This window comes from Gracilinanus agilis, chromosome 3 (genome assembly GCF_016433145.1).
Source record: "Gracilinanus agilis isolate LMUSP501 chromosome 3, AgileGrace, whole genome shotgun sequence".
Classification (NCBI taxonomy): Eukaryota; Metazoa; Chordata; class Mammalia; order Didelphimorphia; family Didelphidae; genus Gracilinanus; species Gracilinanus agilis.
Window position 1 is genome coordinate 115,627,363 of NC_058132.1, and position 15,611 is coordinate 115,642,973.

The 15,611-nt window shown below is 37.6% G+C and overlaps 1 protein-coding gene across 1 annotated transcript in view; it reads left to right on the top strand.

Annotated features, from left to right (window-relative positions):
- The window catches only part of TYR (tyrosinase), a 164,423-nt gene extending 149,366 nt beyond the window's left edge, over window positions 1-15,057 (top strand). The window contains exon 5 of the mRNA XM_044666033.1: window positions 14,831-15,057. Within this exon, the coding sequence (XP_044521968.1) occupies window positions 14,831-15,057 (227 nt within the window). The remainder of the gene's footprint in view (window positions 1-14,830) is intronic.
- The last annotated feature ends 554 nt before the right edge of the window (window positions 15,058-15,611 follow it).

Consider the following 15,611-nt stretch of genomic DNA (forward strand, 5'->3'; position numbering starts at 1 on the left):
CTCAGAAACTCAATCAGCCAGGAATCTGTGAACCTTTTTGATGAGTATTCACCCCTCCAGAAGGTGAGAAGTGGTTCCCACAAACACTGGCCCCTGTGCAGTGCTAGACAGTTTGGAAGCTGTGGTTGACCCCTGTGAAAAAGGGAAGAGACAAGAACCTACTCTAAAAGGCCCTCAATTTCTGGGGCTAGGGAAAGAAGTTGACTCCAAGAACGAAGTCAGCTTCAAGAAGGAGTTAGACTTCATGAGGGAAGTCAGCTTCAAGAAGAAGGCTGGTTCAAGGAAGAAAGTGGTCCTCAGGAATCACCTTCAGCTTGAGTCATTGTCTTGACCTGCCTCCTGGAGGGAACTTGGGTGAATGGATAGCTGGCTTTCCCTTCCTGTCTTCTGGAGAGAGTTTAATTCCTGCTGACGGTCAACAAGTCCTGGCTGAGTCAAGCACCAGAGCAACATTTAGTTAGATAAGCTAATGTCTTCTCTACTCTTTTGTATTTCTCTGTTTTCACTCTTTCCACCTCTTTTGTAAATAAAAGATATTAAAGTCATTTTGACTTTGAACAATAATACTTTGAATTGGCAACCACTGATTATTTAAAATCTTCATATATTTTAGCCAAACCATTAAATTTTAATCCTTACATAGGGGATGTGTTTAAATGGAATCACCAGGCTAAGAACCATAAACTAAGGGGATTTAACTCATTTCCTGCCAAGCATTTGGCAGTCATTTCTGCATTCTACAATTAAGTGCCAGCTCAATTCCCAGAACCTGGGCAACATGTAGAGATCTAAGGAAGAGTTAATGGTTGTACAGTGTATAGAATGCTGGGCTTGGAGTCAGGAAGACTCATCATCCTGGATTCAAATATGGCCTCAGATACTTACTAGCGGTGTGATCCTGGCAAGTCACTTAACCCTGTTTGCCTCAATTTCTTCATTTATAAAATGAGATAAAGAAATAATAAACCACTTCAATATCTTTGCCAAACACACACACACACACACACACACACACACACACACACACACACACACCGAACAAAAAACCTCATGCAGGGTCATGAAGAATCAGACACAACTAAACAAGAACTGCATAAACCTACTTCAACAACAGTCACACAAACTAGCTTCCTCTTCAGAGTATATATCTCTAGTTTCTTCAAGTAATACATTCATGCTTATTGTCTTTTCTTACCTAGCTCCAGCTTGTCAGTGACCTTCAGTCCAGTGAAGACCCCCTCAACTATATCTTGCTAACTCTCCCTGGCTGTAACAAATGTATACATTTTGTGAGTTGCAGGAGTTAAATTTAGATCTATGTGACTTAAAAATTAACACCAAGGAAGCACTTATAAAATTCAAATCTGTACTGCTGGGATCTTGGTAATCTGAGAGCAGAGATAAACTATGCTATATTTATTTTTGTATCAATCCTAATGCCTAACATACCATGGCTCACATAGGTAGAGGTTTTTTCTTTGTTTTTTGAAATAAACAAATGGATAAATAAGTCCCTCTAATCTTCTACAGTCTTTCCTGCTTTCTCTTAGTGCTAATGCTTTAGATTATCTCCAATACATCTAGGAGCAAAGATCACACAGTCTTTTTATTTGCAATCAGATACTTTCCTCTTTGACACTATGTATTTCTTAGTTTCTTCTAACCCAAATTCTTTTACACTCAGTAATTCCCCCTCACTCTATATAAAAAAGGCCTTGAGCCCTTCTATCATCTTCACCCCAGTTAGAGATGCATGGTCCTTCTTGCCAACCAAAGATATGGTGTGTAACCTAAAGAAGCTCACTACTCTCTGAGAGACAGCAAGTCTGTGTGTATGCAACCAATTCCCAAGAATGCCCAACATAGGCAAATGCAAAAGTCAACCAAAGCTAACGGAAAGGAGTGGGGAGGGAAGAGATGGGTGATTAAATAGTAATTAGAGACCAGTAGGACTATGATGATGATGATGATGTTATTGAGCTCTGGAAGTAGGAGCCTGGGAAAAGTAGAAGAAGAAAGACCTGTATATAGAAATCAGAAAGTAGACTTGACTTGAAAGAATAAAAAGTGGCTAGTTCTTTTTGTGGTGGCAACAAATTGGAAAAGGAGGGTATGTCCTTCAATTGGGGAATGGCTGACCAAACTGTGGTATATGCGGGTGATAGAATACTATTGTGCTAAAAGGAATAATAAACTGGAGGAGTTCCAGGCGAACTGGAGAGACCTCCGGGAACAGATGCAGAGCAAAAGGAGCAGAGCCAGAAGAACATTGTACACAGAGACTGACATACTGTGGTAAAATTGAATGTAATGGACCTCTGTACCAGCAGCAATACAATGACTCAGGACAATTCTGAGGGATTTATGGTAAAGAATGCTACCCACATTCTGAGGAAGGACTGCAGGAGAGGAAACATATAAGAAAAACAACTGCTTGAACGCATGGGTCGGGGTGGACATGATTGAGGGTGTGGACTCGAAACTACCACACCAATGCAACTACCAACAATTTGGAAATTGGTCTTGATCAAGGACACATGACAAAACTAGTGGAAATGTGCATCGGCCATGGGTGAGGGGAGTGCGGGGGGCGAAGGGGAAAGTAGGAGCATGAATCATGTAACCATGTTAAAAATGAATATTAAATAAATGTTTGAAAAAAAAGTGGCTAGTTCTGAGAAATGGGAATGGTGAGAGGCATTATTTTCTTTATTTAAAAAAAATGTGTATTAGTGACAGTCCTGTACATGGAATCAGCCTACATGCATTGAATTTACTGATATAGGAGCTGGAAAGTATTTTAGAGGTCATCTAGTTCAACCTTCCTATTTTATAGATCAGAAAACTGAGGCTGAGAGCAGTGAACAAAATTTCCCAAACTTACACTGTGACAGAATGGCAGGGCAGGGATTTGAACTCAGTACTCTGAGTAAAAATATAACCCTTTTTTCCACTGTAATAGTCTGACTTTGTTATTTGATTCTTTTGTCTTAAATTTTTGATTGGTTATTGGTTATTATTATTACAAATTAATAATTTAAGGCATCTAGATGGGATAGTATATAGAATATTGAACTCAGAGTCAGGAAAGCCTGAGTTCCAATCTAGAACGAGACACATATCTTTTGGACCCTGTGGAAATCACTTAAACAATTACTCGTATCATTGTTGGAAAGCTGCTTGTTGTTTTTCAGTCATGTCGAATTCTTGGTAACCTCCTGGACCAAAACTATTCATGGGGTTTCCTTGATAAAGATATGGGGTATTTGCAGTTTCCTTCTCCAGCAGATCCAGTGTATTCTTTCATTAGACAGAGGTTTAAGTGACTTGCTCGTGGTCACATCACTAGGAAGTCTCTGAGAATGGATTTGAACTCAGTTCTTCCTAACCTAACTGCCTTTAAATGACTTGCCCAAAGAGTCACACAGCGAGGAAGTGTTGGAGGCTGAATTTGAACTCAGATCTTCCTGACTCAAGGTCCAGTGCTCTACACAATGAGCCACTGCTGCCTCTGTGTACTGCTATGTTAAGTGGCAAACTCCTTCTGATGTTAATTCCCCAGCTGCTCTTCAATGCTAAAGCTTCAGATACTATAGCCGGGGTTGAGGTAAATTATATAAAGATGATAAACCAGCAAATACTTTTTTTTTCCCCATGTCATCTCCTAAGGCTTCAACAAGAGTTTTATAACTTAAAAGTTCCTAAAAAAAATCACCAAGTTCCTCAATTCTTTTAAAACCTTTGCCAAAACCTCATTGACAGAGAATGCCTTGAAACATTTCAAATAAAAGGCTGACCAGAAGGTAATAGAAATAAGGTGAGGCGAAATTAGATAATGGGCTAATAAGATGTAATTAACATCTCTTGGGCCCTTGAGCTTTTCTTACGGGATACAAGCTGAATCTCTAAAACTCATTCCTTGCAGAGAACAGTACTGAGGGAAGGACCAGACAGAAAATAAATTAAAGACCAATTTTCAGTCATGAGATTTTTCCTCAAGCAGTGAAAAGGTAAATTGAGAGAAAAGGAAAGCAAGAGACTTATGGAGAATGCAGAAAAAAAATATTATAAGTAAAAGAATTATGGCTTTAAAAAATTCCACAATCTTCTTTTTCTCCCCTGTGTTCCTTATATAAATGGGAATTATTATTTTAAACTCAGCATACAAAACTCGAAAATTCGCATTTGTATTTTGTAGTTTATTGATGTTCAGTTGTTTATAACCCTTCATGATTCCTTTTGGGATTTTCTTGGCAAAGTCACTGAAGTGGTTTGCCATTTCCTTCTCCAGCTCATTTTACAGATGAAGAACTGAGGCAAATAGGGTGAAATGATTTGCCCAGGATCATACAGCCAGTAAGCATCTGAGGCTAGATTTGAACTCATTAAGGCTCCAAACCCAACATTTTATCCATAGCAATGTATCCTAACCACCCCTAGATATACTGTAACTGAATAAGACTTTCTCATATTGCTCTCTATTGCTACTCCCCCTTAACCCACTGAGGAATGTATCAGCTATCCTTCTTCTTACTGTCTTGTCCTCACTGCCCCATGAGCAAGTGACCTTGCCACAGAAGTAGGGAGTTATGAAGACTGAGAATACTTAAATAGGGTTTAGTCAGAGTGTTGTAGGAGAGCTTTGAGGTGAAACCCCAGGTTCAGGACAGGTTGCCCCTTGCAAGACTCCAAAAGTTAGCTTAAAAATAAAGAAATTATTAATTGGAAGCCATGTTAAAAGGCTGGGAGATAGTATGAAGGTGGAACACTGCCTCCCTGAGGAGATGGGGTCTGGGGTTTTTATACCCTTTTGACAATAGGGATTAAAGGATAAGGAAGGGGGAAAAAGGGGAAGCAGGAATGAGGTAATACTTTGAGGTTGGAGATATAAGGGATCATCTGTGGAATTCAAAGGATGATTGATGCTTATCAGAGTGGAACTGGGAGGTCTATATCTATGTTAGTTGAAGATCTAGGGGAAAGCCCAAAGAGGGGATGTTCCTTTCAGGAAGCAGAAGGAATTTCTTATGTCCCCTTTGACCTAGAAAACTTCTGGAGTTTGAGGTGTCCAGAGCGAAACCGTGGGTCCCATGCCAAGAGGTCATAAGGTATACCAGAAGAATACTGGTATTTAGAACCTTGCATGAACCTGAGCACAAAATTGGTAGATATTAAAGCATTGGCCCTTGAACCCTTATGATCCTCAGTTTGCTCTTATTTGTAATATAAGGTTAGTACTTACAGTATGGGAATGGTTGAACAGATAGTCCAGCTAATAAGAGTGTGAACAATCTAAAACCAAATTGGCATCACAGATTAAATGAATATCTCACAGTTGGGTCTCAGGAAACAAACCAAGGTCTAAAGTCAATCAGTAAGTCACAAGGCAATTTTGATGGCATGAAGAAAAAAAATAAGAGCTAGTCCTGGAAAATAAACAGTCACCTAGGGGACAAAAAGAAGAAAAGGAAGATATTGGGCAGAGCAGGATACTGCTCTGAGAACCTTCTTTTTTTTTTTTTTTTTTTTTTAGTTTCTTTAATATTTTATTTTTTTAGAAACATTTCCCATGGTTACATGGTTCTTGTTTTTACTTTCCCCTTCACCCCCCCTTGAGCCCCTCCCCAAATCCAACTAGCATTTCCACTGGTTTTAGTGTGATAAATCAAGACTTATTTACATATTATTAATAGTTGCATTGGTGTGGTCCTTTTGGGTCTACATCCCCAATCATGTCTTCATCAACCCAAGTGTTCAAGCAGTTGTTTTTCTTCTGTGCTTCCACTACTGCAGTTCTTCCTCTGAATGTGGGTAGTGTTCTTTTCCATAAATCCCTCAGAATTGTTCTAGGTCATTGCATTGCTGCCAGTACAGAAACTTCTGAAGACAGTCAGGCTCATTTCAGTTTATGATACTAGGAAGACCTTTTCGATCTCAGATATTTTTTCAATACAGCCTGAAATTCTACCAAAAGAGATATTTATGAGTAAGACACCTCTTTAGAAAGCAAATATCCCAGAGATGATTGAGTGCTTCAGTTATTCCAGAGGTAATGTGATGTGCTTTAAAGGTCTTAAAACACTGGCCAGCTCACAATATTGTGACTTCTGTGGAATTGGGGCCCACAACACACTTGAGTGTAAATGGAACTACATAGATTATAATGTTCCTAGGAAATATTGAATAAGATAAATAAAAATAAAACACAGATAATGTTAATATGTGGTTTTCCAAGTCAAAATATGACTGGCAGAGATCCTTATTTACAGTTTAAAGGCCTCCATTTTTATTTGAGCTGGATACCCTGATGTGATAGATAAAGAAACTACCTCCTTACCATGACATATGCTGACACGCACTGGCTATGTGATCTGGGTAATTCCTTTAACCTATCAGTGCTCTGGACAAAGTCTCTATAACTGTAAATTGCAGAATTGTTAGTCTGCATTGGTAAAGATAATTTCCTCACCTTATGCCCATGAAAACACAAATCTAGTCATATCGCTGTCAATCAGGAACACATTAGTGTTATTTTCTAATGGCTCATTGAGACAATTTGAAAAGAAATGAGTTTTGACTGCAAGGATAGAGAAGATACAAAGAAAGTTTTGCAGAATGGCTATTCTTAGAGAAAGGTAAGGCTGGATGGGGCTCCAAAGTAGGAGACTGGACAGCCAAAGGAAAACCCTGGGCCACAAGTTATTTTAATGGTCATATAAGAAGAAATAAGAGACCACAAAAAAGTAAACTCTAAATATTGTCATTTTCCCCTCTCTTCCCAACCCCTCCACAGTACCCTAACTTCAGAGACCAAAGGGAAAGCAATTCCCAGTTTATGAAAATGGAGCCCAAAAGCTGTAGCAGTCGCTGGGCCCACCTCATCAGTCTTGCCCTAGAGAACATGTCTTTAAAAAAAAACAAAAACAAAACCCTTACCTTCCGTTTTGGAGTCAATACTGTGTATTGGCTCCTTGGTGGAAGAGTGGTAAGGGTAGGCAATGGGAGTCAAGTGACTTGCCCAGGGTCACACAGCTGGGAAGTGTCTTAGGCCATATTTGAACCTAGGACCTCTCATATCTAGGCCTGGTTCTCAATCTACTGAGCCACCCAGCCGCTCCACCCCCCACCCCACAAGAGAATATGTCTTAATGGGGCTATGAGCATATGTTGTCTGGGTGTTTTGTTTTGCTTTGCTTTGTTTTCGAGAGGAGATGTTGGAAGACAGGATGTTTTCCTCACTTTCTATGGTTCTGAAACAATGATTTCTTATTAAATAATAAGCTCTCCAAAGAGAAAGCAGATCTCTTCCTTCTCATACTCAGGCTTGTTGCCTAAAAACCCTAAAACCCTTCGAGATACATATATTTAAACTGTGTAAAGGGAACCCCTTTCTCCCAAGATCATGAACTTTCTACTAGTCCAAGCCAGCCCATTAGTGACCCAGAACTAGGCATTACTGGGTCGGGTCAGAGAGACTTTGATTGGTCCCTGAGATGACCTGCACAGAGGGAAAAGACATGATAATGAGACTGCAGAGGAGGCTGGGGCTTTTGTTTCTTTGGAGATTTGTGGATCAGCAGAAGACACTTTTGTGGGCTGGTAGGCTAGGAAATATTTTTTTTCTTTCCCTCTTTTTTTCTTTCTTAGACTATATTTATATTAAAATTTAATTGTTAAAAGCTGCGATCATCATCATGACTTACAGGTTAATTATTTTATAAATGTTGACCACACCAATTTTTTACTATTATATTTCCAAACCAATTCCTAAATATTACATTTAGCATATTACACCTGGCATAATATTAGTTTTTCAATATTATAAAAACCTTTGCCTTCTTAGAATCAATACTGTGTATCGGTTCCAAGCTGGAAGAGTAGTAAGGGCTAGCCGATGGGTATTACGTGACTTGCTCAGTCACACAGCTGGGAAGTGTCTGAGGCCTGGCTCTCAATCTACTGAGCCACCCAGCTACCCCTTCCCTCCCCCCCTCCCCCAAAAAAACCTTTGAGAATCTTACCCTCCTCTTTAACAAAATACTCTTCTTATGCAAACCTTGTTCTGTGAAGAAACGGAGAACATTCTAGGCAATGTCTTTCCATGGCAGTGTATGTCTGAACAATAATGTTACAGTTGAAAGAAGGAAGCCAAGAAGGGACTAACTGAAAAATAAGAGAATGAATCAAAAGACTTGGGTTCCAGTCCTTTTTCCATTGACCAGCAGTGAATCCTTAAGCAAGTTAACTTAATCTTCTGACCTTTATTTTCCTCATCAAAAAATAATACCTAATGACTTTAGGATAAGCATATTTATTATAACTTATTACATAATGATAACTCATATATATTATGTCAAATACTATATTGTTATATATTTTAAAAATAAAAATAAATAGCAACTTAAAAAAAGAAAGAATACCTGTATACCTTTTCAGTAAACTCTATTCAGAGTTGTTTAGTAACTACACATTTATTATGCAACTACTACATGCAAGCACAATGCTAAGGACTGAGGATTCGAAGAAAGGCAAAAAGATATTCCCTATTCTGGAGGAGTTCACAGAGGGTGACACCATAAAACAACTATGTACAAATAAGTTATCTGTAAGAAAATTGTCAACAATCAATAGAAAGAAAACACTAGAGTTAAGGGTAATGAGAAGCCAAGAGGTAGAGATGGGGAAGAAGAGCCTTCCAGACTTGGGGACAGCCAGTATAAACACTCAGAGTTCAGAGATTCAGTTTTTTATTGAAGGAACAAAGGAGTGACTAATGCATAGAAATAATTTTCCAAACTCTAAAGTTTAATTTAAAAAAAAAGAAAAAAAGATATATTAGTATCATATGAAAAACTATAGTAGAAAACATTATGTTTCTATTGAGGTAGATTATCTATTTGCCCACTTAGTTCTTAATTATGAATTATGCCATTTGGTAAGCTCCAATGGAAACCTTTCAGAAATTTAAGATGATGCTATTTATTCCCAGAATTTAAAGTAAAAGAAATACTTGTTTTTGTTAATTTTTTAAGAATGTCTTAATTTCCTAGATTTTTTCTGGTCTGAGTTCATCAGTTATTGATTGGGAAGGAAAAAATCAAATAATTCAATAATTGATAAATGTACCATTTTATTGGTTTGGGTACACCCTCCACCAACCTCAGGTCATGTGGTTTTATCTTTTCTCTCTGTTCTTGTAGAATTGCTCTCTTTGGAAATTTGCCATCCTTTGAACAACCTGGTAATGAACCTCTTCAACTTTAGTCAAACATGCTCAAACAGAGCCACACTGTGTCATTGGCCCTGTATTGAAAGCCTTCTCGGACTGGCAGGAGATGCTTGAATTTGCCAAATTAGCTTCTTTGTATATCATGGATCTTTTTGGCAGAGTGGTAAAGTCCATGGACCTCTTCTCAAAAGAAAGTTTAAAAATGCATAAAAGAACATACAAGGTCAAAAAGATATGTAGAAAAAGATATCAACATTTTTTTAATTAAAGGCTTCAGATTAAGAACCCCCAACATACTGGCATAGCTTTTGAGACCCCAAGGATACCTCTATATAACAGTGAGGCATCATGTGAGATTAGCATAGGAAAAGACTTTTCCTTTATTCCTTCTCTTCCTCCATCTTCTCTTCTTCCTCCTCTTGCTGATGCTGCTGTTGCTGCTACTACTACTACTGCAACTATTGCTGCTACTTCTTCTATGGCTACTACTATACTAAACAATGATAATAATTAACTTTTCACTCTTCAATTTCTACAAATTAATATTTATAGTCAATATATTCATATGATTCCTTCTCATTTAAAGTTGGCAGTTCAGTTCGAGTCCCTATTTAATCCATAAATGCATGAAGAATTGTGATTGTCTGGAGTAGCCCTCTCTGATGTGCTAGAAGAGTTGTGATAGCTGGCAAAGGTTGCTCTGATGTCCACAGTATAGCATAGGGAGAACTTGCTTTATTTAGTTCTGTTTTGTTGCAAATTAGGGCAGGAAAATTGATATTATGGAAAGGTCCTGAAATTGAAGTCAGAGGGACAGAGGACTGTCAAATTGTGAGAATTAAAATTAATATTCAAATACTCTAAGTATTATATTTATAAAGTTTATTCATACTAACTTGAAGCAAAGGAAAATAAAAACTAGAGAGCTCACCCAGATGTGCATGTGGGAAAAAAGAGAGAGCGAAAGGCAGAATTACCCACAACTATATACAAACAATGTAAGTACACAACTTGGGGACAAAAGAGAAAAGGGATGCTGGGAGATGAAGTCCAAGGGTACAAGATTTCCTAATTATACAAGACCTGGGCTCAAATGTCATTATTAAGTGTGTGCCAGGTGCCAGGCACTGTGCTAGGCAATAGGGATCCTATAATCATGATCTGGAGGGAACAGTGTGGAACAGAAGAAAGGGCACTGGCTCTGCAACAAGGCAGTCTCAGGGTCAAAACTTATTATCTTCAATGTTTACCTGGGAAATCGTGGCTAAACCATTTGACTTGGGTGGGTCTCAGTTTTGTCCTTAGTCCCATGAAGGATTGGCACTAAATGGCCTGGGAGTCCCTGCCAACTCTCAAAACATGCTCTTCTCACCATATTGATCCAGTATCTGTGATTTTATCAGGATAGGAAGTTCATCACAAGGAACCAGGTGAGGTTCCTTAAGACTTCCCAACTCCTAGCACGGCTCTCTCTTCCCGACACCACGATGACAATATTCTCATAAACTAAAATGGCTACTAGAAGAACCTACTTTCTCTCACTACAAAGTAAAACAGATCTTTAGGAATGTAAATGAATTCTATCCAGTTCTTGTCTCCAAAAAACAAACACATGTGTGGGAAAGTATTTGTAGAGAATCAACCTGTTTTTCCTGTGGGTCACAAATGCCTCCAGCTATGTTTGATGTGGACTCTCATATCTCTGTAAGTTTAGAAGGATGAAAATTTACTATTCGACAGATTTAAAAATGCAAGCTTGCTAAAGAGTGAATAAAGCCATCACCCCATGTAGAATGCTTTTGTTTTCTTTTTTTTAAGTTATAGAACATGATTAATTAGTATCCTAAGGGTAATCTAAGACAAACCAAGTCTGTTCACCTTCCTCCACAACTTTCTAACATATGCCCTAACATAAAACACAAATAGTGGGTCTAGGCTAAATTCTATTTTCTGATAAACTTTCAAAGAAAATCAATGTTGTATTAGAAAGGTAAGGGAAATCAGAACTGTCTCTTCACTGTCAAGATCAGTTGAGTGTGATCAATTAAACTAGGAACTCTAACCTCTTTCTACTTGAAAGGAAAGTTCTGAAAATGATAACCAGGATGACTTTATTTTCTTCCTATCTTGTAGTCAGGAGAAAGGCTCAGAGACCCAGGTTTGAATCTTGCCTCAGGCACTCTTATTAGCTGTATGAGAATTATGTCATTTAGCTTGCCTGAGCCTCAGGATAATCATGTATAATAATAATAATAATAATGATAATAATAATAATAATAATAATAATAATAATAATCTTTTTCCCCTTTCATTTTCAGTTGTGACCTACTCTTCATGATCCCATTTGGGGTTTTCTTGACAGATCATGGAATGCTTTGACATTTCCTTCTCCAGCTCATTTATAGATAAGGAAATGGAGGCAAGCAGGGTTAAGTGACTTGCCCAGGATCACACAGTTAATACATATCTGAGGCCAGATTTGAACTCATGAAGATGTCTCCCTGACTCTAGTCCCAGCATTCTATTCACTGTGTCTCCTAACTGTCCTGATTCGTTGTAAGATTCAAATGATATTATATACTTTAAAAACCTTAAAAAACTATTAGATGAGAATACTTCTACCAGAGAGAAAACAATCAGCTAAACACAAAGAATAGAAACATATATGCAACTGGGGCAGCAAGATGGCTCAATGGACTGAGAGTTAAGCCTAGAGATAGGAGTTTCTTGGTTCAAATATGGCCTCAGACAATTTCTAACTGGATGACCCTAGGCCAGTCATTTAACCCTAGTTGTCTAGCCCTTACCATTTCTGCCTTGGAACCAATACTTAATATTAATTCTAAGATGGAAAGAAAGAAAGAAAGAAAGAAAGAAAGAAAGAAAGAAAGAAAGAAAGAAAGAAAGAAAGAAAGAAAGAAAGAAAGAAAAAGAAATATGTAAGCAAGACAGTCTCTCTTGCATGGAACTTATATTTTAACCCATATGGGTGGGAGAAGTGAAAGTCAGAAGAGGATATTTTGATCTAGACCAGTGATGGGCAAACTCCCACTGCCAGACATTATTCCTAATCTGACAAATACAATGAGTAGGATACAATACAATGAAACTCCAAAAGAATTGCCTTAGAAACAGACTGACAGATGAGCATTTCCCTTCCTTTGGCCCCTTTTTTAAAAAGTTTGCCCATTACTGCTCTAGACTATAAGGACAATGAGTAAAGTTATAGGGGACCAGATTGACATACTCATTTTTAGAGGCAACTGGTGGTGCAATGGATAAAATTCTGGGCCTGGAATCAGGAAAGCCCAAATATAAATATGGCCTCCGACACTTTAAGCAACTGCGTGACCCTGAGTATGTCATTTAACCTATTTCCCTCTGTTTCCTAAATTCTAAAATAGAGTAACAGCACCTAACTCAAAGGCTTATTGAAAAGATCAAATGAGAAAATATCAGTAAAAAGCATTTAGCCTAATTGTCTGGCCCATGGTAGTTACTATATATATATAAATATATATATGTTTTTGCCCTCCCTCTCCTCTTTCCAATGAGGAGTTTTAATTTGCCAATGATTTGAAAACAAGAGAGCAGAGAGCAGGAGAAGAAAAGGGGCGTGCAGAGGGCAGCAGAGTAGCTGCTAAGATGATCAGGGAGTAAAATAAAACATGACAGTGTTCACCAAGAAACAGACACAGAAACATGCTATTATTGTTGGCATGATTGTTTATGGTGATGCTAATGATGATTCATCCCGTTTACCTTCCCTTTTACTACCTCTTCCCCCAACACAGTGCCTTGATACCTTGTGACATCATGACTAAATAAGGTATTTGTAAAGCACAAATATCTCTGGCTCATTCTTTTTTCACTGCTCCCTTCCACCCTTCTCCCATCCCTAAGAAGGCAAATAATATGATATGTAGGTTCTCCATGTTATTGTATGATACATATCTCCTGATTCTATTTTCATGTAATGTTTATTTATGAAAATGTCTTATCTCTCCTGCTAGACTGTAAGTTCATTGATTTTTTTTTATCTTCATAGCCTATAGTGTCTACCTCAGTGTTTTGTACAAAGGTATCATTCAACATTTTTGAAAAATAAATGAATGAACTTTGCACAGGACTTAGGAATATCTGCTAGTTAAAGATAAAACCTCACATTTACATAGAATTTCATGTTTACAAAATAGTTTTACCACAATAGCTCTGTGAGGGAGGTATTGAAAATATATTTTGTTTTATGATGATTTATTATTTTACAGATTTTTTCAGAATATTTTCAACACAATAAACCTATGAGGGAGACATCATATTATTTATATGTATACGTGTGTTTACATATTTATATTTACTTATATGGTTCAATGTACATTTTTAAAGATGAGAAAACAGAAGTGCAGAGATCCAATGTGATTTGTCTGGCATCACATAGCTAATGAGAGAAAGGGGATTTGACTGAGGTCATCTAACTCCAGTTCAAGTGCCTTCCTCTACTCTACCTTGCCTCTGTCCCCTTCCATCAAAGGATACAAAGATTTTTATAAAATGTCTGGCTTTTATAATTTTTATATTTTTTACATTTATTTATATTATATATTATTATATTATATTACTTTATTACCTATAATATATAATTATATAATATATTATACAGTTTTATGTTATTTATTTATATTGTAGAGATTAAATTAATATTCAATAGCTAAGGTATTATATTTAATAAAGTTTTATTAATAATAAACTAACATAAAAAACTAGAGTGAAAAGGTGTTAATCTAACTTCAGCCACACTCATGAAGAAGAGAGGAAGAGGGAGGAGCTACAGAACTTATAAAACAATAACTTGAGCACACAAACATGGAGGCGCAGGAGAGATTAAAGGGAACTTGGGGAAATACTAATAATTTTATAATTTTTATAATGTCCAGAAAGGCATTCTAACTAAAGTCTTTCCCAATCCCCAAACTGTCATTATCACCCCTCCCCTCTTCATTATTGAATTTGCTTGTTTATTCATTCATTTGCTTGTCTTAAAATAATTTTTTAAACCTCATCTTCTGTCCTAGAATCAATACCAGTATCAGTTCTAAACCCAAAGATCAGAAAGAGCTAGGCAATTGAGGTTAAGTCACTTGCCCAGAGTCACACAGCTAGGAAGTACCTGAGGCCAAATTTGAACTCAAGACTTTCTATCTCCAGGTCTGACTCTCCCCCATCTAGCTGTCCCTTATTGTATTTATTTTGCATATATGTTTGTCCCATATAACTTTTTTTTTTAAACCCTTACCTTCTGTCTTGGAATCAATACTGTGTATTGGCTCCAAGGCAGAAGAGTGGTAAGGGTGGGCAATGGGGGGTCAAGTGACTTGCCCAGGGTCACACAGCTGGGAAGTGTCTGAGGCCAGATTTGAACGTAGGACCTCCCGTCTCTAGGCCTGGCTCTCAATCCACTGAGCTACCCAGCTGCCCCCTTATATAGCTTTTAAGCTTTACTTCTTTCTTTGCAGCTTGGGAGCCTCACACAATGATTTCAAAGTAGGCTGTTAAAAATGATTACTGATAAATATACTGAATGTAGATGTCTTCTCTTTTCAGCACCTGACTTCTTTCAAGAATTTATTAAGCCTTACTTGAAGCAAGCAAGTCAGATCTGGCAGTGGCTTGTTGCAGCTGCTGCCATTGGTGGAGTGATCACTGCAATCATCATAGGGCTCGCCAGTCTGTTCTGCAGGAGGAAGAAAAAGAGGTTCTCAGAAGAAGAACAACCCTTGCTCTTAGAGAGAGAGGACTACCTTAGTGGGAATTATCAGAGTCACTTATAAAAACCTCTGTGAAAGAGATAGTAAACAAGGGGCATTACATCAAGGACAAAGTGTTACATGGTTGGGATCTCACAAATCATCTTGGTTGTCTTAAAACAGGCTCCGCATGAGAATGTAAGAAGCAATATGGTACCACATCTGTTCAGAAACATTAAATCCTGCAAATATATTTTCATGATCCCCCTGGAAGATTCCTGGAAGCCAAATAGTTTTAAGGAAACCTTGCTAGAAAGAATATATAACTACTGGCTAGAACTATATTAAAGATTCCCATGAAGCCACTATGATTTTGTTTTCATTTTTCCCCTCATTTTTCTACTTTTGTGACAGATTTGGGTACTAATAACAACTCTAACTTTTAGAGTGCTCTGAAGATGACAGAGTGCTTTTCTTGCAATACCCATGAAAGATAGACCCATTGACAAGGATACTGAGGCTAGAAGCCTTTTACATGGGAAATAAAAATGCTTTGATAAACTTATTGATTATAGATATCTCCTTTCAAGATACAGGTTCTGAGTTCTAATCTCATGTGCCATTACTATCTCTGTGAC